The sequence below is a fragment of the Hyperolius riggenbachi genome, chromosome 3 (assembly GCF_040937935.1).
Source record: "Hyperolius riggenbachi isolate aHypRig1 chromosome 3, aHypRig1.pri, whole genome shotgun sequence".
In the NCBI taxonomy this organism is placed as follows: domain Eukaryota; kingdom Metazoa; phylum Chordata; class Amphibia; order Anura; family Hyperoliidae; genus Hyperolius; species Hyperolius riggenbachi.
The window spans coordinates 265,070,884-265,098,521 of NC_090648.1; the positions used below are offsets into that span (position 1 = coordinate 265,070,884).

Sequence of the window (27,638 nt, forward strand, 5' to 3'; positions counted from 1 at the left end):
CTGCTCAATTAGCATTGATTTTTTTGTTGGTTGTGCATATGTGTGTGTGGGTATGTGTGGTGGTGGGTGAGTGGGTAGCCACGTATGTGGACTACTGTAACCTCAACACGGTCACCATCAAAAATCATCACCTGAAGGCAGTTACAAGGTGAAAACGTTGTTGACTGATATACATTATTATTATTATTTTATTTATTTTTATTTATTTATTGTATTTATAAAGTGCCATCATATTATGCATCCTATTAAAATATATTAATAAATGAAATAATTTTTTATTCCTATCAAATGAACTTATTGTGACAAGTTCCAAAAAAATGTCATTATATAAAAACATAACAGAAAAAAAGAGTTGACATGTTCTGAAAATGGTCAGTAAGGAATGCCTGTACCATGTGGATACTGCCTTTTGCTCAAATAAAATTGATTACAAAAGACAACACTTGTCTACTTACTAACAGCTCCGTTATGTATGCGTGCAGACATGCTGATAAGAAGTCTTTCACAGACATCAGGCAGAATATGCGCTCCAATATCGGAAGCAATTTCAATACAGTTATAATAATCATATGCTTGCAAATCCTCGTCACTACAGAGATTGCTTATTGAAGAAATTTGTGGAATCAATCCAAGCTGTGTAAGAAATAGAAGGTTAAAATAATTTTAAAACCATTATTGATATAAGTATCAATATACTGTATGCCATTATTGATATAAGTATACAAAAATTCCATTCCCATGCTCCATTTTGTAACCTAAAATAAATCACATAAGGTGAAGTATTAAGTTACTTTTAGTACTATACTTGTGTGATTTTACAGTCAGTGGTCTGGATAAAATTGTATTTAATACGTGCATCATCACCTTACAATTAGTGCTTAATTAAAGGCTATATCACTGCATGCACTAATCAAATGTAGTGATCACTAGGTCACAGAAAATGCATGACCTCCATCCTTCCTTTGTTTTACAGCTGTCTGATGACATTATGCATACATCTGAAAAATACAAGGAATGTGAGCAAGACAGAACTTGTTGTGCTTAGCTGATGACTTGCTTTCTTTCTCTAAGCAATTGCTGGACTTGCATTACATTGTGGCAAATGTAGAAGAATTGTAAGGACACATATGCTAGTAAATCTGTATAGTACAGAGAAAGTGTGTTGTTTCTTTGTAAATGTTAATTCTTTTTTTCTAATACATTTGCAATTTATTATTATTTACATGTAAATTGTTTTTGCAATCTGATGGTTGCTTGCACACATACGATCTCTAGTGTTCTCATGGACTGCAGTTGTTGCTAGAGTAGAAATGTAGGATCCCTCTGTATTCTGAGTTCTCTCAGTGCACATATTTGAAGATGTAAAGGTCTGAAAGATGGTGTGGTGTGAACACCAGTGAATTCATGTGAACCCTTAAAGAGGAACTTTAACCCAGGAATGAACTTCATCCCAATAAGTAGCGGATACCCCCTTTCCCATAAGAAATCTTTTCCTTTTCTCAAATAGATCATCAGGGAAATCTGTATGTCTGATATTGTGGTGAAGCCCCTCCCACAGCGGGATGTTAGGACCATGGTCCTGACAGTTTACTGTGTAACCTTGTTGCATTGTGCGAAATAATGTCTGTTCCCAACTGCCAAGCAAGCCATGGGGTTGAGTCACTAAAGGAAATAGCGCAAGTAATAGGAGGTGCTTTAAATGTAACGAACTGCATGTTACGGGCGCTATTAGCCGCATAGCTCGCATATACACAGAACGCATGCTGTGTTGCGGGTAGTGCAGAATAGCGAATGCCATTAACTAAAGCCTCCTTCCTGCAAATAAGGAGCACTCCTCTCCTCCCACCTTGAGCTCCTGCGGGTCCAATCACTATAAAGGATGTGATCCCCACACTATGATTGGCCCAATAGGCTGCTTGTCAAGTAACAGGCAGCCTATTGGGCCAATTGGAGTGCGGGTATCACATCCTCTATTGTGATTGGTCCCGCAGGGGCTCAGGGCAGGAGGAGAGGAGTGCTCCTTATTTGCTGGAAGGAGGCACTGAAGTGAAAAAAAAAGTATGATATAATGATTTGTATGTGTAGTACAGCTAAGAAAAAAAAACATAAGCAGCAGTCTAGTATTGTTTCCAGTAAAGGAAGAGCTAAGAAACTCCAGTTGTTATCTACGCAAATTAGCCATTGAGCTCCATGACTTTCAAAGTCGCAGAGAACTCTGCCAGACACTTGAGATAATCAGCTTTAAAAGACATTGGCCTCAATTCATAGAGCATTACCGCATGCGGTAATGCTGAAAATAGCAGACTTTCCCGAGCACTTAGCAATGTGTCAATTCATAAAGCCTTCAACAAGCGAAAAGCCTGACCAAAGTTACCGACACCTCTGGTGAGGTGTTAACAAGTTACCGACACCTCTGGTGAGGTGTTAGCAATAGCAGTGCGGTAATAGTGCGGTAATGAAAACGTTGTTTGTGTCGGTAAACTGAATGAAGTGTGTTTATGAAAAAAAAAAAAGGGGGAGCAAGGAAGCGATAAATAACATGTTGTTATCGCCAACAAAGACCTGCCGAGTTTGCTTTACACTTTTGAACTTAATGTTATGGAATTTTTAAGGATACAGAGGAAAAAGGGTGGTTGTAATATCACCCAGGTTTTTAGAAATCGCACAGTTCGATCATTTATAAGGATAATTCATATATATATATATATATATATATATATATATATATATATATATAAATTATTTATATATAAACATATATCTATATCTATATATATATATATATATATATATTTATATATATATATATATATATATATATATATAATTTTTTATATATAAAATATAATAATTTATAATTCATAATAAATAAGTCACGTGTGGCTAAAACTGCCCACTTCTACCCAGCGTGCACTTTGTCATTAGGAAGTCAGTGACAAACTACCGTACTAAGCAAATTATACCGACAGCTTTCCGTACCAAACCGCACACTTACCGCACACTTTCCGTACCACACCGCACACAGCTTTCCGTACCACACCGCACACTTACCGACTGCTATCGCAATCACCTCGCACTCGGGATTTTTTAAATGAATTCACTGCAAAAACCCTAATTTACCGCTAGCGGTAATTTCCCGCCCTTCTCTGAACTACCGCACTCACTTTTATGAATCGAGGCCAATGTATCTTTCTTTCCCTCTGCAGGGAAGATTTTACAGAACAGGCTAGTGAACTTTTGAACCCATTTAGACTGCTGAGTAGTATCTAAACTACAAATTTTAGAAAAAGATGCAATGTTATAAAAACACTATATAACTGAAAATAAAAATATTAGAATATTTTCTTTGCTACTACAATTCTAGTAATTATCTGTATTACACAACCAATTCAATATATCATAATTTTTTTTCGCTTCAGTGTCTCTTTCAATTAATAGCATTCGCTATTCTGCACTACCCGCATCATATCGTGCGCGCCTGTGATTATGCACACTACGCGGCCAATAGCGCACGTAGCGTGCAGCGCATTACATTTAAAGCACGCTATGGAAATATTCATGCTATTTCCTTTTGTGAATTAACCCCCATATCTCCCTCGGTGGAATTTTTGTTTACTGAGCGTTCTATGGACAGAGATCGCCTGGTAGGACTAAAGATGTCATCATCTACTATAAATTGCAGAATGTAAATCGGGAATAGAAATGAGTAATTTTGGCTAGATAGTGAGCCCCTCACAGTTATTGACAAGACTCAGGGGGTCATGGGGGACGTGCCTAACCCTCACTAATGCAGTGTGCAGTGGAAAACACATACAGAGTTCCAGGAAGCATCCATCTAATGCTGGGCATACACGGCCCAGATTCCTCTTATCAATCGAGCCGATGATGGCTCAATTGATAATATCCGACAGGTCCGATGACCTGCCAGATATATTCCCCGCTCGATCCCCGCCGGCGGACAATAGCGGGGAATCGAGCGGCTGATAAGGAGCGCCGGCGGGGACGAGCGGGAATCGATCCACACGCACGCGGGGGTTGATCCGGCAGCTAATCGACCGCCGGATCGACCCGTGTATGCCCAGCATTACAGCTGCTGGCTGTTCTGCTGCATCCTTCATAGTCTTTTGATGTGTGTCACCTTACACGCATCAGGACTCTTATGAAGTATGCAGGAGAACTTCCAGTAGCTGTTAGAACTGAAAAGAATGGCGCCGGGGCTTATTAATGTATTTTTTTCACTGCACATTGCTCTGCATTAGTGAGATAGAGGACTTTGCTGGGGGTAAAGTGGCACACTAGGGCCCCAGCTGCTTGTACTATTAAGCAATTGGAATTACCTCTATCTAGCATCAGGCATTCCCTACCTGTGCCAGATATTATTATTATTATTTTTTATTTATTTATATAGCGCCAACATATTCCGCAGCGCTTTACAAGTCTTTACAAAGCACAATAAGATGACAAGGGGAACATAGATACACTAACAAAATGTAAAACAGAGTTCCAAGCAGCACAAATATTGTGACAAAACAGTAAACATTAGGAGGAGGACCCTGCCCTTGCGAGCTTACAATCTAATGATCTAATAATAGAGACTCTACTGTACTCTGCAGCCGCTTGGAATAACGCGTTGAAGCTATATATTAGATAAGAATGAAAGAAATGCACTTACCGAATCCACAAGGATGTACACTTTATCTGTATTAACATTTGATATTTGAGAAAAATAAACATCTATTAGGTATTCTCTGCCTTGGTCCAGGCAAACAGATGCATTCAGTAGAGCTATCCTGTAAGAAATCACAATATCATAACTTATTATTTTACTAAGATTCTTAGGAAAGCCAGTTGTGTGCACCACATAACTGCCTTCCAGCAAGCAAATATCTCCCTACTGCTTTACTAATTAGTAATTACAACTATAGTTCAGCATTTTCTCAAGAAAGTTTAATTCCCTCCTTTATTATGAAAAGTGGAAATTATACTGTACAGTATATGTTAGCAGGGTACAGGATTTACAAGACAATCAGATGTGTGAAAAAGGCTGCCACCTGGTGTACAACTTATGCATGTTAGGCACTTTGGATGTTTAAGATGAAAATGTAGAACTAAAACCACCACTTATATTAAAAGAGAAAAACAAAGCCTAATCACATTACAGAATAATGTGGTGGTTATTTCTAGCCTAAAGGGTAAATAAAAAAAGTTCTACTTACCAGGTGCTTCCTCCAGCCCCTAGCAGCTGATATGTCCCTTGCCACAGCTCCGGTGTCCCGGGGTCCACTCCATTGCAGATGCTGCCCTGGTGCCGACCTCACTCGCAATCACGCTCACGTGGCTTGGAGCATTCTGCGCAGGTGCCAAAGTACTGTGCCTGCGCAGAATGCTCTAGACCATGCAAGCGCGTTCACAAGTCGTGCGGCCGGGTGCTCACACAGACGCAGAAGATGCCGACCTGGCGAGGTCGGCATCTTCAACGAAGAGGAACCCGGCCACCGCGCTGGGAGCTGAGCTGCTGCAAGTGACATATTGGCTGTCAGGGGCTGTAGGAAGCCCCGAGTTTTAACCTCCCTGGCGGTTTGTTAAAATCCGCCAGGGGGCAGCAAATACCTTTTTTTTAATTTATTTTTTTTCCATGTAGCGAGACAATGTCTCGCTACATGATAGCCGCTGCTGAGCGGCATCCCCCCAGCCCCTCTGATCGCCGCCGGCGAACGGAGATCAAGAGATCCCGTTCAAAGAACGGGATCTCTTGGAGGGCTTCCCCCGTCGCCATGGCGACGGGGCGGGATGACGTCACCGTCGTCATCGACGTCGTGACGTCAAAGGGGAATCCGATCCACCCCACGGCGCTGCCTGGCACTGATTGGCCAGGCAGCGCACGGGGTCTGGGGGGGGCGGCTGCGGCGACGGGTATAGCGGTGGATCGGCGGGCAGCGGCGGCGATCGGAGGTTACACGCAGCTAGCAAAGTGCTAGCTGCGTGTAACAAAAAAAAAATTATGCAAATCGGCCCAGCGGGGCCTGAGCGGTGCCTCCCGGCGGCATAGCCCGAGCTCAGCTCGGGCTTACCGCCAGGGAGGTTAAAGGTGGCCACACACCATACAACTTTTTAACTATCTGTTCAATTTAAAAATTGCAATAAATTTGATTAAATTGCAATAAATTAAGACTGATTGTAACATTTCAAAAATATGACCAATGTACCACACACGTATGTTCAATTTTTCCCCCAATTATGATAAATAAAATTGCTAGGGTGTCTATATTAATAAATTGACAATCCAACACACAGCATACAATCTTTAGAAAGTTTGAAGAAAAATATCTGGCATTCCGGATCGATTAAAATCGAAGAAAAACGGGAAATCCGATCGGGATTTTTCAGTCGAATGAAAAAAAAGCTTTACATTTTTTCAGGAGATCCGATCATTTTTATCGAATTACTGTAAAATCGGATCATTTTATTGTATCGTGTGTGGCCACCTTAAGTAGAACTATTTTTTTTTAACCTCGGATCTTCCCTTTAAACTGAATTTCCAGCTAAGCTCATCTTCAGTTTTGGACACTGTGGGGAAACATATTATTGTTCCTTTCCTGTGTCTTCCTGAAGAGATTTACATGCCCCACGCAGTATACACGCCCCACGCAGTATACACACCCGATGCAGTATAACATTACTGCTTTGGCGGCGTGTAATTTAGGCACTCAGCGCTGAGCACCCAAATCACCTGCTTCATTTCAGTTGGCCTCCAATAGCTTCAAATCAGGCTCTGGTAAGTGCAATGCACTCACATTAATGATTTTAGCACTGTTTTAAAATATCCAGTTGTCTACATTAGAAAAATACCCCATCACTATTCTAAACTCCATGCTCAATGAGCATTGAGCATCTGCAGTAGAGATGACTCAAACCTCCTATTTTAGGTTCACGAACCTCGAACACGAACTTCCGCAAAAGTTCGGTGCGCGAACTTTCGCGAACCGCAATAGACTTCAACTTTGAAAACTACAAACATTTATGCTGGCCACAAAAGTGATGGAAAAGATGTTTCAAGGGGTTTAACACCTAGAGCGGGGCATGGCGGAGTGGGATACACGCCAAAAGTCCCGGGGAAAAATCCAGATTTTACGCACAGCAGGGTTTAACCTCCTGAGTGATAATCCCGAGCTGAGCTCGGGGTATATCGCGCAGGAGGATTTCTCAGGCCCTGGTGGGCCGATTTGCATAATTTTTTTTTTGCTACACGCAGCTAGCACTTTGCTAGCTGCGTGTAACTTCCGATCACCGCCGCTCGCCGCCGATCCGCCGCCGCTCGCCGTGCAGCCCCCCCCCTCCCCGACCCCTTGCGCAGCCTGGCCAATCAGGCCAGGCAGCGCTGAGGGGTGGATCGGGACTCCCTCTGACGTCACGACGTCCAAGACGTCGGTGATGTCATCCCGCCCCGTCGCCATGGCGACCGGGGAAGCCCAGCAGGAAATCCCGTTCTGAACGGGATTTCCTGCTTACTCTGATCGCCGAAGGCGATCGGAGTGGGTGGGGGGATGCCGCTGCGCTGCGGCTATCATGTAGCGAGCCCTGGGCTCGCTACATGATTTAAAAAACAAAAAATTTTAAAAAAATAGTGCTGCGCCACCTCCTGGGCGATATAAATGTATCGCCCAGAGGGTTAAGGGCAGAAATCACATTTTATTGCTAAATTGGAGGCCTAAAGTGCTTTAAAACATATTGCATGTGTATTCATCATTTAGGTAGTGTAATCAGTGTACTGCTTCACACTGACAGACCAAACTCACTGTGTACCACACCGCAAACAGCTGTTTGTGTAGTGACGGCCGTGCTTGACTAGTGCGCACCATGGCGAGAGTGCAGGCCATGGCGGTTTTCAAGCCCATGTGGTTGCTGGGCTGTGGTAGCTCAATGATAGAACAACAGTGACTGTCCAGCTGATCTAATTTGGTCTGTCCACAATAAAGCAATGACGTTATCATCATATTATACACTCATATAGCCGGCGGTCATTGCTTCATTGCGATACGCAAGCCCCTTCACCACGGCAAGGTAACGATCACGAAGGGGAATTGACACATGTATATGCCTTTTGTTTTGTTGTTGCAGCCAGAAAAATTAGGCAGGCATGTACACGCACCAGAAAAATTATTATAGCAACCGCTGCTAGCAGCGGCCTTAAAAATTCATGAATCCACTGGGAGTCCTGGACCCTGTTGGTGGTGGCGGAGAAGGCAGTCAAGTGGCCTGCAGGCAGAGATGCTGTGTGGGGACTGGGGACCGACTTAGTCTTGGGGCAGGCAGTCACACGGCGTGCAGGCAGAGATGCTGTGTGTAGGGACTGACTTAGTCTTCGGGCAGGCCTGACCGTGCTTTGCAGACCACGTGGTCAGATGGACCCTTGACCCAATGCTGTGTGCTGGAGATGACACCACTTGCCTAGGCTATCAACATCAAGGTACAGTTTGGGCATCACCTTTTTTGAGAAATAATTGCGGCCTGGTATCTTCCGCTACGGTGTGTGGCTTTGCTTTTGTTTGCTGCTTTTCCTCAGGTGGTCATCCCATTGCAGTTTGTGCTTTGTCATCATGTGCCTTTGTTAGGAAGTTGTCGCTACGCGGGTCTTGGTCTTTCCATGGCTCAATTTTCGGCGGCAGAGAGTACAGATGGCATTGCTCTCATCTGAGGCAGACACACACAAAAATTTCCACACCGCTGAGCCCAGGGTTATGGCACTTTGGTGGTGGCGGCCAACTGAGTGTTAAGTGGGGTGCCAGAATCAGAGCAGGAGGAGGAAGATATGTCACGGTTCCGTGCGGAAACTGAGGAAGAAGTGTTCTGTGTTAAATAGTCAACTACATCCTGACAATCTTGGGGGTTGATGGCACGTGCCTTCTGAACACTGTACTTTGGTCCAGGGCCGCACGAAATCACGACAGCATGACCTCGAACAGAACTGCCGGGTGGCCTGCCTCTGCCTCTGCCTGTTTTGCCCATATTGGGGGGGATGAAGTGAAAGGTATGCACTGACTTGACTAATACAATGTGCAGTCACACAGGTGCAGTGAACAGGTATGCAGTGACTGGTATCAATACAATGTGCAGCTGTCTCACACACACACAGGTACCGTGAACAGGTGCTGTGACTGGTATATAACACTGCGTGCTTCTGTCACGCAGCTGCATTAAACAGGAACAAGTATGCAGTGATTGGTATTACAAATGTGCAGCTGCCTGTCACACACGTGCAGTGAAAAGGTAGGCACTAAATGTGCTGGGCCTGGCAGTGGCACAGTAGAAACTAGCAAGGGGCCAAGGGCTAGCTGCGACTGACTGACAGGGCTGTATATGCAAGTGCCAGTTTTTATAAGGGGGGGGGCTTCCAGGAGGGAGTGTAGCCTGATTGGCTACCATGTGTCTGCTGACTGTGATGCAGAGGGTCAAAGTTGAGCCTAATGATGAACCACCGAAGTTCGCGTGTTCGCGTTTACATGCGAACCGTTTGGGCCATCTCTAATCTGCAGAAGATGGGGGAATGATTAATATACAAATCCAATTACCAACCAGAGAAGGCAGTTGTGTAGGCTGTGCCTACAAAGCAGTCAAAATAACAGGCATCTGCACCCACTGCAGTTAGTTTACTATCAGTATATTACGCTTACCTATCAGCCTACTTTGAGTAGCTTTTTTAACTTCAACATTTTTGTGTAAATATAACCTAATATAATCTGATATTCGTACTATTACTTAAGCAGGGGACACACTTGTCTTAGTTTTCTGCACGCATTTTTCTACATACATTTATGCACACTATGGGCTCGATTCACTAAGCCGTGATACATTATATCACGCCCATGATATGCTTAGCGCACGGGCTAGCGCGCACATGTTTGTGAGCAGAATAGTAAAGGTTTGCGCGCATTAACATTCACATGCTAATATATACGTTAGCTCGTGAACCACGAAAGTTAATGCGCGCAAACCTTTACTATTATGCATGCAAACCTGTATGCGCGCTAATCCGTGTGCTAAGCATATCACGGCCATGATATCATTTTATGACGGCTTTGTAAATCGAGCCCCATGTGTGTTTGTATGAGGAAAAGTATGCTTTTTATTCACAGCAGCTAATGTAATTGAGAGAGATAACTAACAAAATATGCAGAATTATTCTCTAGAATGTCAGGTTTTTTTCCTGAGAGAAAAAAAATACATTAAGTGTGAACTAGTCCATTGATTAACATCAGTTCGGTGCAGAAAACGCACACGAAAAACAGTTAAGTGTGTCCCCTGCCTTAAAGAAGAACTCCAGTGAAAATAATGTAATAAAAAAGTGCTTCATTTTTATAATAATTATGTATAAATGATTAGGCAGTGTTCTCCCATTGTAAAATCTGTTAAATCCCTGATTTACCTTCTGACATTTATCACATGGTGACATTTTTACTGTTGAGCCGCTTGAGGTATGCTAAAGCACATTTGAGGTATGCTAAAGCACATTTGGACAAGCCAGCTACATTTTGGAATAAGGTTCTGTGGACTGATGAGTTATTTGGGAATTACAAGGGCTTTATGCATGGAGGAAAAAGAACACAGCATTCCAAGAAAAACACCTGCTACCTACAGTAAAATATGGTGGCGATTCCATCATGCTGTGGGGCTGTGTGATCAGTGCAGGGACTGGAAATCTTGTCAAAGTTGAGGGGCACATAGATTGCACTCAGTGTCAGCAGATTCTGAAGACCAATGTCCAGGAATCAGTGACAAAGCTGAAGCTGCGCTGGGGCTGGATCATTCAACAAGACAACGACCCTAAACACTGCTCAAAATCCACTAAGGCTGTGGTATGAGTTAACCTCCTTAGCGCTAACCCCGTGTGTGACACGGGGTAAGCCGCCGGAGGGTGGCGCTCAGGCCCTGCTGGACCGATTTACATAATTTTTTTTTTGCTGGACGCAGCTAGCACTTTGCTAGCTGCGCCAGAACACCGATCGCCGCCGCCCCACGCCCGATCGCCACTATCCGTTGCGGCGCGCGGCCCCCCTCCCCCCAGACCCCGTGCGCTGCTAGGCCAATCAGTGCCGTCATCCCGCCCCGTCGCCATTCTTTGAACGGGATTTCCTGATCGGAGATCGCCGAAGGCGATCGAAGCGGGCGGGGGGATGCCGCTGAGCAGCGGCTATCATGTAGCGAGCCCTGGGCTCGCTACATGATTTAAAAAAAAAAAAAAAAAAACTGCTGCGCTGTCTCCTGGGGGAATTTTTCCTACTGCCAAGGGGGTTAAAGAGAGCTGTCCATGCTCGGAAGCCATCAAACCTGAATGAACTAGAGATGTTTGGTAAAGAGAGATGTTTGGTAAAGAGGAATGGTCCAAAATACCTTTAACCAGAATCCAGTCTCTCATTGGAACCTACAGGAAGCATTTAGAGGCTGTAATTTCTGCAAAAGAAGGATCTACTAAATATTGATTTCATTTCTTTTTTGTGGTGCCCAAATTTATGCACCTGCCTAATTTTGTTTAAACAATTATTGCACACTTTCTGTAAATCCAATAAACTTCATTTCACTTCTCAAATATCACTGTGTGTGTATCCTATATGATATATTTAACTAAAAAAATTTTGATAACAACCAACAATTTATAGAGGAAAATCATGACGATTAACAAGGTTGCCCAAACTTTCGCATCACACTGTATGTACTCATTTCTCAGAGATTCTTTTTTTACTATAGTTAATAACAGAGGAGCTAGACTTGTTGCTGTAGACACTTGTTGCTGTATGCTCCATCCCCTATTGCCTGATGAAGCGGGGCCACACCTGCGAAACACTTTGCAACCGGTTTTTTGGAGTATATTAATAAATCTAAACCTTTGAAAATTGACAGTTTCATGTCTGCTTTGAGGAGTTCTAGTGCTACAGAAGATCGCAGAGATCACCCAATACTTTGTAATCTTACCTCCGGCTCTAGGTGGCTCATAGGGTGAGTGCGGGCACATAGGGGGAGTGGCCCAGCACGGAGTGGTCATTGTGCCTGCCACCTTACACGTATATACGGTGGAATCACTTCAGGGTGATGGTGGAGGCATAAATGGATTACAGAAATACGCTATGCCACCTCTCCCTGCTTCTTTTACATAGCCCTGTGATCAGGGGCGTAACTAGAAATCACTGGGCCCCCCTGCGAATATTTGGATGGGGCCCCCCCATAGGTGCCAAATAATCGTAATGGGGCAGCGTTTCACTGTAAATTAATTGTAAAGTGGGCAGCATTTTACCAGACAATCGTAATGTGGGCCAGAAAATCGTAACGTGGGCAGAGTTCACCAGAAAATCGTAATGTGGGCCTTTAGAAAATCATAATGTGGGCAGAGTTCACCAGAAAATCGTAATGTGGGCAGAGTTCACCAGAAAATCGTAATGTGGGCACCAGTCACCAGAAAATCGTAACGTGAGCAGCAGTCACCAGAAAATTGTAACGTGGACAGCATTCACCAGACAATCGTAATGTGGGCAGCCTTCACCAGAATATCGTAATGTGGGACAGAAAATCGTAATGTGGGCAGAGTTCACCAGAAAATCGTAATGTGGGCAGCGTTCACCAGAAAATTGTAACATGGACAGCATTCACCAGACAATCGTAACGTGGGCAGTTTTCAACAGAAAATCGTAATGTGGGCCAGAAAATCGTAATGTGCGCAGCAGTCAGTCACCAGAATATCATAATGTGGGCAGCACACACCACAAAATCCTAATGTGGGCAGCAGTCACCAGAAAATCCTTATGTGGGCAGCAGTCACCAGAAAATCGCAATGTGGGCAGCAGTCACCAGAAAATCACAATGTGGGCAGCAGTCACCAGAAAATCGCAATGTGGGCAGCAGTCACCAGAAAATCCTAATGTGGGCAGCATACACCAGAAAATCGTAATGTGGGCAGCAGACACCAGAAAATCGCAATGTGGGCAGCAGACACCTGAAAATCGCAATGTGGGCAGCAGACACCTGAAAATCGCAATGTGGGCAGCAGACACCTGAAAATTGCAATGTGGGCAGCAGACACCTGAAAATTGCAATGTGGGCAGCAGACACCTGAAAATCGTAATGTGGGCAGCAGACACCTGAAAATCGTAATGTGGGCAGCATACACCTGAAAATCGTAATGTGGGCAGCATACACCAGAAAATCGCAATGTGGGCAGCAGTCACCAGAAAATCACAATGTGGGCAGCAGTCACCAGAAAATCGCAATGTGGGCAGCAGTCACCAGAAAATCCTAATGTGGGCAGCATACACCAGAAAATCGTAATGTGGGCAGCAGACACCTGAAAATCGCAATGTGGGCAGCAGACACCTGAAAATCGCAATGTGGGCAGCAGACACCTGAAAATCGCAATGTGGGCAGCAGACACCTGAAAATTGCAATGTGGGCAGCAGACACCTGAAAATTGCAATATGGGCAGCAGACACCTGAAAATCGTAATGTGGGCAGCAGACACCTGAAAATCGTAATGTGGGCAGCATACACCTGAAAATCGTAATGTGGGCAGCATACACCTGAAAATCGTAATGTGGGCAGCAGACACCTGAAAATCGCAATGTGGGCAGCAGTGACCAGAAAATCGCAATGTGGGCAGCAGTGACCAGAAAATCGTAATGTGGGCAGCAGACACCTGAAAATCGTAATGTGGGCAGCAGACACCTGAAAATCGCAATGTGGGCAGCAGACACCAGAAAATCGTAATGTGGGCAGCAGACACCAGAAAATCGCAATGTGAGCAGCAGACACCAGAAAATCGTAATGTGGGCAGCAGGCACCAGAAAATCGTAATGTGGGCAGCAGACACCAGAAAATCGTAATGTGGGCAGCAGACACCTGAAAATCGTAATGTGGGCAGCAGACACCAGAAAGTCGCAATGTGGGCAGCAGTGACCAGAAAATCGCAATGAGGGCAGCAGTGACCAGAAAATCATAATGTGGGCAGCAGACACCAGAAAATCATAATGTGGGCAGCAGACACCAGAAAATCGCAATGTGGGCAGCAGTGACCAGAAAATCGCAATGAGGGCAGCAGTGACCAGAAAATCGCAATGTGGGCAGCAGACACCTGAAAATCGTAATGTGGGCAGCAGACACCAGAAAATCGCAATGTGGGCAGCAGTGACCAGAAAATCGTAATGTGGGCAGCAGACACCTGAAAATCATAATGTGGGCAGCAGTGACCAGAAAATCGTAATGTGGGCAGCAGACACCTGAAAATCGTAATGTGGGCAGCAGACACCTGAAAATCGTAATGTGGGCAGCAGACACCTGAAAATCGTAATGTGGGCAGCAGACACCAGAAAATCGTAATGTGGGCAGCAGACACCAGAAAATCGCAATGTGGGCAGCAGTGACCAGAAAATCGCAATGAGGGCAGCAGTGACCAGAAAATCGCAATGTGGGCAGCAGACACCTGAAAATCGTAATGTGGGCAGCAGACACCAGAAAATCGCAATGTGGGCAGCAGTGACCAGAAAATCGTAATGTGGGCAGCAGACACCTGAAAATCGTAATGTGGGCAGCAGTGACCAGAAATCGTAATGTGGGCAGCAGACACCTGAAAATCGTAATGTGGGCAGCAGACACCTGAAAATCACAATGTAGGCAGCAGACACTAGAAAAAAAAATGCACCTGTGAAAAAAAAACAATTCACTTACCTGACAGAAGTCTTCTCCTCCCCCGGCATCTGGCTCGCAGCTCCCCGAGTCCTCCTGCAGCACATCTCCCGCGCTGACAGGCAGAGTGCAGGGCTACGGCAAGATGGCTGCCGAAGCCCTGTACTAGAGACACAAATAGTCTCCAGTGTAGGGCTTCTTCGGCGGCCATCTTGCCGTAGCCCTGCTCTGCCTGCCGGAGACTATGCAGGCTGCTGGAGCAGGGCTGCGGGGAATGAACTGGCGCAGCGTCTATTAGACGCTGCGGCCAGTTGAGCACCTTGCTGGGGGGTCCAGAGCAGCGCTCCCCCCACGCACAGTGAGCGGGCCCCAGAGCAGCCCCGGGCCCCCCTGCGGCTGAGGGGGTCGCATCCCCGGTAGGTACGCCGGTGCCTGTGATGGTCACATATGACAAGAGAAGAGGACTGTGTGCCTGATGGTGACGTTGCCTTGTCAGAGGAACTGAACTGTTTTTGGAGGATTGCTGGGTGATATAGTCCCTCTTGTTATTTATCATAGACTGCGAGCACGTCCTATATTTTTGTATGGTCATTGCAGTGTTTACAGCGTTTGTTACAGTACGCGAACCACAGACTGGTGATATTTGTTACTGATCCCGAGCGCATGCATGCTTATTTTATTTTAATAACAGTATTGTGCTTTTGCATATGAATAACACATTGTAATTTGTTTATGAGCATACAGTTTCTTACCTAGAAGTGGCAGCTAATAGAAGTGTATATCCCTCAGGCAGAGGGCTGTTGTTTTTGCAGCGTTCACTTGCTTCACCATGAGGAATGTTAATCATAATTCTTGCTGCCCAGTCATTCAAAGACTATTAAAATGGGTAGATAATAAAAAAGCTTTCAAAATATCACCAACAAAAAAAAGTGTTGTATTGCAGGAACTTTTCTTTAAAAGACAAACATTAATGTAACACAGTTGGCATTACATATATAGTTAGAAATATATAGCATCATATAGCATAAAATAAAAAATCTATTCTTTATTTTTATCTGGTAAACAAGTAATAAGGATGCTAACCAGACAATCCAAAAGTTAAAAATCACTCTTATTTTTATTCTCCATAAAACATCATTCCCCAGTTTCCCTGGCTCTTATTTGGTACATCTGTCGCACAAAGGAAGTTGCAGGGCATGCTGGGTTTTCTTTTTGTTTTCTTTACTTTCCTCTCAGAGATAACTAATGCAGCCTGATTGGCTGAAGCCTCTTTCCCTCCTGTTTTCCCCTTCCACACCTCTGTTCATCTCTGATTGACCAATATTTCTCAATGCACTTTCTACTGCAGACCTGGGTAGGAGTGTCTGAAGACTGGGAGGGGGCCGGCAATGATACACAGACAGAGTAAGGGAGGAAATTATGTCAGGTTTGGCTTCAAGATAGACACAGACTAATGGAAAATCCTGAAAAGGATTTTCTCTTTTTTTTTTCACTATAGAAAAATCGCTAAATTCAAAATGTGGACAGTGCAATACATATGTTATGTAAGTAGATGAAGTATTTTATTACTTATATATGTGTTTTTTCTTCCTGAGATAGTATGGCTGACAGCTCCACTTTAAAGGGAGGGATACAGGACTCTTTGATGGCTAACAAAGGTTATCTAGTGGAATACATTTTAATAACAAAGTATATGACTGGGAGCGACAGTAAGGACCAAGAGGCATTTGACCTCTCACACCATTCCCATGTCTTGACCTGAAATAGATTAACTACTTACTGCACCAGGCGCAGTATAATCACGCCCTGGAAAACTTCACTTGAAGTCCCAGGGGTACGATAATTAGTCAATGGCCCGCGCAGGCACTACCTTTACCGCCAGTTAGAGGGGACATCAATGAATGAGAACCGCGTGGCGATTGACACACATGGAGGCAGAGCTGCAGCTCAAAGCTCTGCCTCCATGAGCAGCAAAATCCATGACCAACAAAGTCATGGATTTTGCAGAGGGGATTTGGGGGGTATAAACCCCTCGTTTTGCCGCGGGGGTGCTGCGGTTTAGCAATATCTATAGTGCTTTACAGGAATAACATGATTTAAGACTCGCTTCAGAGTCTCTTTAAAGTTATTGGCGAGAGAATGGGAAGAGCACTGACAGGTGAAAATTGTTATGGTCCTAAAGGGGTAAAAAGTGGTTAACAAGTAACATTAAGAATATTGTTGGATTCAATAGACGTTTAACAACGTGTCCATTTATCCCATATGAAATGGCATTTTGTAGTTGCCATCCTGTGAGAATATATCAGCTTTTTAAAGGGATCCTGAAGTATGTATATGGAGGCTGTCATATTTATTTCCTTTTAAACAATACCAGTTGCCTGGATGTCTTGCTGATCATTTGGCAGTAGTGTCTCAATCACACACCTAAAACAAGCATGCAGCTTATCTTGTCAGATTTTTATCAGAAACATCTGATCTGCATGCTTGTTCAAGGTCTATGGCCTAAAATATTACAGGCAGATGATCAGCAGGACACACAGCAACTGTTATTGTTTAAAAGGGAATAAATATGGCAGCCTCCATATGCCTCTCACTTCAGGTGTCCTACAAAGCACACCTGAAGTGAGAGGGATATGGAGGCTGACATATGTATTTTAAACAATTCAGATTGCCTAGTTGTTCTGATAAGCTTCTACATTAAATTGTAAAAGAGTTTGTGTAGTGCCAATCTATGTTGATAGCAATTTTCAACCTAATATCATCAAAATTGAATATACCTTTAAATGAAGCTCTGGACAAGCAGCTGATGCCCAGCCCCTTTATACTCTCATTTCAGTAACAATATATTTAAAAAGTATGTTACAGCTTCCAGTGGTCAAAAAGATTGGTGTCATGGATACATGATTGTTACATCATAGATCTTTTATGAGTACTAAATGAGTACTGTATATGCAAAAAATGTTTTAAATACACTGTTGTGGTATATAGGGAATGTTGAAGATGCTGGGTAAGGACTGTGTTCTTAGAATTCCTTCTGCCATTATAATTAACCAGTAACTGCAAAATGGACGTTTTAAAATGTCCTATTTTTGTGCTTTTTTAATAAACATCCATTTTTTAGTAGCCACGATTGATGGACATCTGCGGCTACTGCATGGGGGCATGCACATAGTCAATGGGCGGGGAGGCGGGAGTTGTTAAATCCCCCTGTCATCAATCAGAACCCTTACCACATGTTCCATACATATTCTGAATAATTCTCTTCCAAACTACCTGCTTGTGTCAACACATTAGTAATAATTAACTGACTTAGAGGTGCTGATTTAATAACAAAATTAAGGTCACAGTGACTGTTTTTACATGTTTAATGTAAACATGGAGTACCTTACCTCTGGCTCATAACGGATTGCAATAATGAAATCCATGGAGTATGGTATGTTGTTAACAGTAAATCTCAATCCAGCACCATTCGAAACACGTGCAAATCCAGGACCGGTCCATGTTACTGGTTTTCCTGGTGTTGGTTCCCTTAATACCAGTTCCACAACACCTGCTGTACCAAATGGAATAATTTCCTAGACAGGGATAACATACATTTTAGTGAATATAGTGAAAACAGTTGGATCTGGAGTTTTTGAGGACAAACTTATCCTTACTGATCCATGATTTATAATAATACTGCTTAAACAGATCAACACATACTCAAGTAATGAATCATGGCTTATATACCTGCGCCTGACGTCTTCCTCGTATACTCCTTTTGGGCATTGATTTAAGTATTATTCTGTTATTCTCAAACCGGAAATCAATTCCTTGTTTCATGAAATAATCCTTGCATTTAGGCATAGGTGTTGGATCAACCTGAAAATGTAAGTAACACACTATAAACAGAGAACTGCCGTGAAAAATCAGCATTGCTGTGGTTTGTTAGTACAAACCACTAACTAAAAAGACAACTATTGCATTTGATTTTATATTAATGTCTGTACTCCTATTTTAAAATGTTATTATGATTTTTTAGATGGAGAGCTACACCAATATTGTAGGTATGGCTCTTTTTTTAACATCTTTCAAATAATGTTTAGAGTTTATTTGGTATTGTATTGAACTCTATTATACTTATTGTACAGTCTTCAATGGATTGTTGTGTTAGCTAGTGTTATCAAGCTAACTAATAGGGATAGCAGTGTTTAAGAGAACTAATAGAGCAGCATGTGATTAGTTTGATCAGCTGATAGATTTGGAAGGTTCTGATTTGCTTTGATGATTGCCTGCTTTAAAGAGACTCCGTAACAAAAATTGCATCCTGTTTTTTATCATCCTACATGTTCCAAAAGCTATTCTAATGTGTTCTGGCTAACTGCAGCACTTTCTACTATGACAGTCTCTGTAATAAATCAATGTATCTTTCCCCTGTCAGACTTGTCGGCCTGTGTCTGGAAGGCTGCCAAGTTCTTCAGTGTTGTGGTTCTGCTATGAACTCACCCTTTCTGGCCCCTCTATGCACACTGCCTGTGTGTTATTTAGATAAGAGAGAAGAGAGAAGCTGCTCTAATCAGCTGGATAAATCGTCCTCTGAGCTGGCTGGGCTTTCACATACTGAGGAATTACAAACAAGGGCAAAGCTGTTTGCAGGAAGAAAAGAGCAGCCTGAAACTTCAGTGCATGAGAACAGGGGGAAAGAAACACACAAATGATCTCTTGAGATTCAAAAGGAAGGCTGTATACAGCCTGCTTGTGTATGGATGTATTTTCTATGTGTGGACATACTGTACATCAACCTACTTCCTGTTTTGGTGGCCATTTTGTTTGTTTACAAACAAACTTTTTAAAACTGTTTTTAACCACTTTTAATGCGGCGAGGAGCGGCGAAATTGTGACAGAGGGTAATAGGAGATGTCCCCTAACGCACTGGTATGTTTACTTTTGAGCGATTTTAACAATACAGATTCTCTTTAAAGCATGATCATGAACAGCATATCAGAGCCTTAAACTTCTATAAGTTGATCAAACTAATCACATGCTGCTCCATGAGTTCTCCTAAGCATCAGGGCCGGTTCTCTCATGAAGCAAGGTGAAACATTTGCATCAGGCAGCAGAGATTATAGGGGCAGCATGTTTGTACTGTGTTTGCACTAACAGCTGTAATGATCTGCTCTGCTGTCTGCACAGGCAGACAGCTTTTTGACCATTTTTTAGGTTTGAGTGCTGTAGGTCCCTGGAAAAGAGACCTGTCTTCACTCTACAAGTTGCAGAGTTGCTGTTCTGGTGAGGAATTTACATCCACTTGTCATGCAAATTGCTTAGCTGCTTCCTTTGATGGCTTGCAGTATAAATACCATTTCCTCCCAGAATTCTGTGCTGGTCATGATGGTTTGTTCCTGCTGACTTACCTGGAGTCTCAGCCCTTTGCTTATTGTTTGCTAATATTGCTATCTTAGAGTAGTTCCTTGGGAGTGCCCTAGCATTCCTGCTAGCATAGTCAGGTTCTTTGTTACCTGTATTGCTTTGTACTGTCTATCTGTTGCGATTGTCTTGTTGCCAGCGGCGGTCGACAGGAAATCGCTCTGTCTGTTTGGATCGCATTCGCCCTAGAGGTAGAGGCGGTGGTTCCTTCTGTATTCTGCCTTAGGAGTGTAGCCAGAGCAGCGGTTGCTACTGGTTGCTCCATCTGTCTGTCTGTTTGGATCGCATTCGCCCTAGCAGTAGAGGCGGTGGTTCCTTCTGTATTCTGCCTTAGGAGTGTAGCCAGAGCAGCGGTTGCTACTGGTTGCTCCATCTGTCTGTCTGTCTGGAACGAACGCTTGCTGTCGTCTCGGTGAGGTAACCGTTTAGCAAGCATTCGCGTTCTCTTTTGTTTTCGTGTTTCTTTGGTTAGTCAGGGTTGCTACGCTTTGTCGCTATTGCGCTTCTCGTGTGGCGACCGTTCCGTGCACACGCTTTGTCGCTATTGCGCTTAACGTGTGGTGACCGCGTGTAGTTAGTCCTGTCTGTTCCTGTGTGTTGTATTACAGTTTGTTATCAGTTCTGTCTGTATTCTTCCTTTGCTCTGTCTTACTCAGTCTTGTGTCGCTAATAGCAATCGCCATTCTTGCGATTGCGTTCCCACTTGGTCTTCGCTGTTGTGTGCCGTTACCGTCGCCGGGTGGCGACTAGATTGGTGGACACACACATTCTGTCCCTGTGCTCCCTCTCTCTCTCTAAGGGCTATCTTGCCCTGTATTGCTTCACCTCGTACAATTCCCATCTGACATCTGTGGCAGTACAGAGGGTTATTCCTCTGCACTCCACAGCTCCATCTACCGGTGGGAATTTTCCTCTACAGGTGCATTGCACCAAAGCTGGGTTCTGTTATTTTATACGCTTGTGGAGGATTTCTGCAGTGTCGGCGCGCATCTTTTGCGCTGACCACGGAAATAATTCCCCAATCGTTACAACAGCATGCAGTCATAGTAGGAGGAGAAGCGAGACTCACAGACTCACAGCCAGGCAGTGTGCTATTGTGTTTAGCTGCAGCATATCATGTGAGAACATTAAATGAAGCAGAGCAGATTGTCAGGTGCTGTGCGATCATTTCAAATCGGGTGGGGGGGGGGGGAGGGCAGCATCCACATTAGTTTGCCTTGGGCAGCAAAAGGTCTAGAACCGACCCTGCTAATCATTGCCAACCCTACTAGCTAAGTTAAGATTCCATGGAGTTGCTTAAAAAGGCAGCATTATATTTCAAAGCTTTATTTTACAAAAGACTAAGTTTCAGTGGTAACTTAGTTATGAGCGCAAACCTCATTGTAACGATTGGTGTAGCAAACAGGAGTCTGGTTATTGTGTGATCTGCAGTATCACCAATAATCCAGACACTATACCTGATTATGTGGTGATCTACAGATTCACCAATAATGCAAGTATAGCTAACAAGGTAATTGCAAAGGTGTATAGTGCTTGGTGCAACTGTAATACTGATCAGTTTGGTATAACCTCACCAGAGGAGCTGGTGGGTACTATCAGTAATGAACCTCACCAGAGACAAGGGCTCACTGGTGAGTGGAGTAGTCAGACAGATCGGATTGGCAACAGACAGGCAGATACAGTACAAAATCGGCAGGCAAGAGGATAGAGATATTCAGGCAGAGTCAGCAACAGGATCAGATGGGCTAAAGTACATAATCTTTAAGCGAAAACGAAGTCAGAAGAGAGCCAGAGTCATACACAGGTAATCAAGCAATATAATAACAATAGTAATAATAAATCCTAGTCTTGTGTGAAATCCCCGGTTTCCTCCTGGATCAAAGCACACCGGATCTATCTAAGGTCTGAGTGCTAACACGAAGCATTCATAACAGCAGACAGCTTGCAAGTGACTCCAGGAGGCTTGAGAAGCAGAGGAGACCCCTTGGCCACGCCCATACCCATCAGCCAATCGGAAACGCCGAGAGTCTCCTCTGACGTCAGCCGACCGGCTGGTCAGCTGACGCGCCTCCTCCCGCATAAAGGTCCTGTCTGTGCGCGTGCGACAAAGCCTCCCTATGAGCCACTGACAGTCCTCTCCTCGGCGTGTTAGACGCCGGAGGAACAGGAGAAAAGCCCGACAGAGAAACCGAAGCAGCTGCGGGGGTATCCTGACTGCCCGCAGCTGCATCTCCAGAGAATGTTACACTCATCACCTGTTAATATTTTAATAAATAAAATAAAAGGTGAGCAAACAGAAATCACATGAGTAGGCATATATGTAGTACCTCCTGTTATTTCTAATTCATCCATTATGCTATGTGCCACTGCTTTACCGTTAGCAGGTTTTAAGTTTACGCACTTAAAAGGTGTATAAATCCATGTGTTGTAGTGTAACACTACTCTGGGAATAAACTCCAGTGTTCCTGACTCAATCGGTATGTTTTTTCTCTGAATTTCTAAAAGGAAGTTTTTGTCTTACCTGCAAAACTCCTTTCTGCAACTAGCAAGTGAAAAAAGTACAAAAATGAAGGTAGAAAAAGTAACAGTAAACTCACCCTAAATTCATTTGGGACAACTGGTTATAAGTAATTTTTTTTGTTTGCTGCCTGCTGATAAGGGATTTTAATATTATTTATTATTATAAAAGTTTGACAAAAGTCAGTTGAGTAAAAAACAATCCCAGTTAAAAAAGTAATAAACTGCAACACCAGCAGCAGTTTCTAAACAAGTTCTTCAAGAATATAGAAAATTAGTTCCAGTTCTGGCGCCTGCATAAAGAGACAGTGAGAATGGAGCTCCGCTGACACAGTCCAGCCTCCCATCCCCTGTGCCTGAGAAAGCACCTGCCGCTGCACAGAATCCAAGCGGGGCAGATCAGGAGACATCCCAGCCGCAATACAAAGCAGAATGGAAAATATATGACCTGCTCGCAGAGATTGAATGGACACTTCAAAATCAAATATGGCCGCCGGACAAGCAAACCACAAGGATACCTCTGCAGGTACTCAGCACTGAGATTGATGTGGGCAACAACCACATGTCTGGAACAGTAATTTGGATGATGTGCGCAATAAAAGCAAGACAGGACAATAGGATGTTGATTATTACAGTGCTTTATACCTATAATTCCAGTTTGTTCAGGGCACTTTTTTTTAGAACATGTGAGTCAACAAGACACTGAGAATGCTCAGCCCTGTCACAAGACATCACCACTGGGACATATAGTACTAGCTGCAGATAAAAAGGTAATCTACAACAAGTGGATCTAGTGGATCTACTTGTCTGCTCCGACGATCTGGGATAATCTGGGATAGCCAAGAAGAACTCCTACATCTGTTTAATATGGACAGGGTGGATGCTCTAACACATACAGAAAAATGCACAAATTCCTTTTTCAAGAAGTGGAAAAATGCATAGAATACAGTTACACACAGGTAGAAATCCAAATAATTTGTAAGCCCTTTCAATATAGTGCATGGTATGCCAGAATGGACCATTGGGTAAATTGGGGTCTTTGAAAATAATATAGGTGTATTATATAGTTAGCAAGGGAAATATGAATATTGCAAATAAGGAGGGCAAGGGGGGGGGGGGGGGGGAGAGGGGAAGATTGGGGTGTTTCCTGTTATGTTTTATTTCAAGGTTAAACAAAGGTATCGGGCTGGGCATTGTTCATGAAGGCACAAAATCCAAATGCCACAGTCTAACACTGTATAGTATATACTGAAAAACTAATTATGGTAAATACTTTTTTTAAGAATATGAAAGGTGTGGACATTTAGAATTAGAAAAATAACACAAAATATGAATTGACTAGAACTCAGTCACTTACTATGGAAAATGACAGACATTCCATATGTATAATCAGAAACAAGCACTCTCAAGCATATTTTTTGTTAACTGGCCTTTAGCTGTCTTGAGACATAATTTAATTTTCCTCTATTGTATTGCTTTATGAACAAAATATTTTTATGTAGAGAAGAACTAAAATAGATGTCAGTATAACTCACTATAGTGGCTGATCCGGACAGAGCCTGGGCAGACTCTGCTTCATAAATGTAATAGTCGATTGATACGAAATAATACCCATCTGCAGGCTTGTTGCACTGGCGCCCTACGATGTTCGGTAGACAGTTACATTGACCAGTACTCTGGGAGCATCTATATATAAAAAATACAAAATTCATTAATATGCTAATAAGAGGATAGCATAATTGTATTTTTATAAATTAAAGATTTGACATGCCAGCACAAATATTAGCTTCAGGTCTAAGGTTATACAGTACCAACAGCATCATTCAAGTGTTTGAAGCATGGGTGCATGATCTCCCTACTATCTGCATCCTTTAAAAGTTATTTTTCAATGTCATTAACCATTGGGATCATCTAGTAATAATCCCTGCCAAAGCCCTCTTTCTTTTTTTAAGTATAAAAATTGCTTATTGGGATCTTACATTTTAAAATAAAATACATTTTAGTAGAGCATAAGCTATATTCATCCCCTAAATAATATTACTAATATTATCCCTTTCGGTTGTCAGCACCTATCTACATCATCTGCAATTAAACAGCAGTGAGCTAGTAATCAAGTCTGGACTATAAGACACACTCCCCCCCCCCAAAAGTGTGTGTGTGGGGGGGGGGGAAGGGGGAGTCACTGCGTCTTATAGTCCAAATGCAGGAATTTCCTGACTTGTGAACGCCTGCCAATACGAGCCTCCAGCCCACCGAGTCCTCCCGAAGACAGGCGGCTCCACACTGCGTATGCGCGAGTGCATCATAGAGGGCGCTCGCATGTGCGCAGTGTAGAGTGGCTCGTCTTCGGGAGCACTCAGGCTCCCGAAGCATTTCCGAAGCCTCCCTTCAGCCAGGAAACAGCTGTATTTGACCAAAACGGTTGAATACCACTACGGGGGAGCCAGGACAACAGCGGGGAATGGGAGAGGAGAGGGGACGCTCTATGGGACCCAGAGCCTCCCTCTCCTTAGGTGAGTATCTGACTTTTTTATTTAATAACGGGTTCCCATTCACTTTAATGTGCACTTTAAAGTTCTTTTGATAATTGTGTGTTCATGGCCCCGTGCTGAATGGAGAAAGGGAGTAAATTATTCTCTCCAGCCATGGAGGTCATAGACACACCCTTATCATAACAATTATTAACTGTACAGTACCTGGATTCTGAAATTACCATACAATTATGTATCAAATGATGCTTTTGGTACTTTTTGTACCACTTCATACTCCATGAAATGTGTTGTAGATGTTTTTGTGTGTGCTATATGTCCTGGCTAATTGGGGCGGTATGAATTAATTATTTTGTATCATTGTATAAATGTTGTTTGACTCTTGTTGCATTGTATACACTGCATGGGTCAATCCCAGACTTTACCCTTTAACACAACTCAAGATTATTGTTTGTAAGTGAGGTTTTAATCTGTTTCAAAGTAGATGATGGACATCTGAAACCTTATGATGTTTGAATACGTTTGATTTTGAAGTTACTGTTTAGTTATAGATAGAACTTTAAATCTAGTACACAGCCTCAATAGCCCTTTTTTTTAAAAAATACATTGTCACATACAGAAACACTGAATGAGTCTTGAAAACGGAATATTATTTCATCCTAGTTATGTGTAGTAATGCTGTTTTATTTATTTGGGGTAAATTAGTGGTCACTATTCCTGGCTTTCAATAAGATGCTGTAGTAGCAGCAGAGTATTGTACCGTGTTAGCCATCATTAAAAGCAAGACGTTTTGAATCAGGATGATACCATTTATTGGTAACTTACAAGAAAAAGAGTTATCTTTCAGCTAATAAGCCTTCTACAGACTCTATTCAGGAAGTTTACTCTTTTTCTTCTAAGTTAGTCAATACGACGCTGTGTGTGTCCTAGCATTTGCACTCTATTGCTGCAGGAGGGTAAAAAAATATCAGCTAGGTTGTGGTTATGCTCAAGAGTCATATACTTACTCACTGCTGTGTGCTCCTCCAATATCACAATCACATGCTGAGCAAGCATGTAGACTGTTTCCAAGACCCCAGTAGCCAGGCTGGAATGTAATAAAATAGACAACTATGTTTATTGTTATACAAAGAGAAAAAGAAAGCATTTAAGGTGTAGTCCTTCATAACCATCATTTCAGTGCTTTGGTTAATATCCTAGGAGTCTTAGACCTACACTAGTGAATTTAGTCTCTGCAGGACTTTGCTTTATAGATTTCTGTTCCTCAACTATATGACCTACCTTCCTGCCACACTCAACACAAACTCTTCTCATTTCATGTGTTGGTGGTAGTCATATGGAAACCTTTATGCATTTTCAATAAGTTAAGTCTCAAGTCTTTTGCAGACTCCAATAGGTTTTCTTCCAAGATTGCCCTGTATTTGGCTCCATCCATCTTCCCATGAACTCTGACCAGCTTCCCTGTCCCTGCTGAAGAGAAGCACTCCCAGAGTATGATGCTGCCACCACAGTATTTGACAGTGGGGATGGTGTGTTCAGAGTGAAGTGCAGTGTTATTTTTCCGCCACACATAGCGTTTTACATTTTGGCCAAAAAGTTCCCTTTTGCTCTCATCTGACCAGAGCATCTTCTTCCACGTGTTTGCTGTGTCCCCCACATGGCTTGTGGCAAACTGCAAACGGGACTTCTTATGCTTTTCAATGCTTAACAATGGCTTTCTTCTTGCCACTCTTCCATAAAGGCCAACTTTGTGCAGTGCACGACTAATAGTTGTCCTATGGACAGAGTCTCCCACCTGAGCTGTAGATCTCTGCAGCTCGTCCAGAGTCATCATGGTCCTCTTGACTGCATTTCTCATCAGGAATAGGTATTACCTGTACAGATCATCAGGCATGGTTGTCCCCTGGTTAGGTAGGTGTCCCCAGCGCAGGCAGGCTCCATTACTCACCTCCCTGGGTCCTGCAATGAGCGCTCTCCTCGCCTCCTCTCTCCCCTAAATGCAGCCTTGCACTGCCACTAAGTTCTGGGTCCTGGCTTAGTGACAGAGCGAGGATGGATGCCGGGCAGAGAGGACGGGGAGTGATGATCTTCGGGGGAACACCAGGAAGGTGAGTGAATCCTCTTCTTCCTTCAGCCGCTGCCCTTCAGTGATCACGATGATCGGCGGCGATTGTAGTGATAACATGATCAGGAGCCAATTACCATGGCTCTTGATCAGTGAGGGGAGATGTCAGCTTCTCCCCCACCGGGTGCATGTGATCGCATTGGGAGTAAGGGGAATTCAAGGGCATTAGACTTACGTCCTATCAGCCACAGACCACCACACAGAGGAAGTAACTCTAACGTCCTTGGTCCCAAAGAGTTTAATTATTTATTATAATCAGTTTGACTTTTCTGGCAGTTTTCACGTTCCACATATATTTAAACACATTTGATTATTTAACAGGTGAACTCATTGTGCTAACACAAACCTTGTATCCTCATCCGAGGTCAAGCAGGTATAATTACAGCTGCTGAACCTAAATATTGTTACACTAGCGGACCTAAGCCTGTTTAAAAACG

The 27,638-nt window shown here is 43.3% G+C and overlaps 1 protein-coding gene across 1 annotated transcript in view; it reads right to left on the reverse strand.

The window, feature by feature from the left end:
* The window catches only part of LAMB4 (laminin subunit beta 4), a 198,192-nt gene that overhangs the window by 92,091 nt on the left and 78,463 nt on the right, over positions 1-27,638 (reverse strand). The window contains exons 13-19 of the mRNA XM_068273631.1: positions 26,084-26,163; positions 24,123-24,273; positions 18,394-18,525; positions 18,054-18,239; positions 15,417-15,538; positions 4,673-4,790; positions 456-633 (exon numbers count right to left, since the gene is read on the reverse strand). Coding sequence (XP_068129732.1) covers positions 456-633; positions 4,673-4,790; positions 15,417-15,538; positions 18,054-18,239; positions 18,394-18,525; positions 24,123-24,273; positions 26,084-26,163 — 967 coding nt within the window. The remainder of the gene's footprint in view (positions 1-455; positions 634-4,672; positions 4,791-15,416; positions 15,539-18,053; positions 18,240-18,393; positions 18,526-24,122; positions 24,274-26,083; positions 26,164-27,638) is intronic.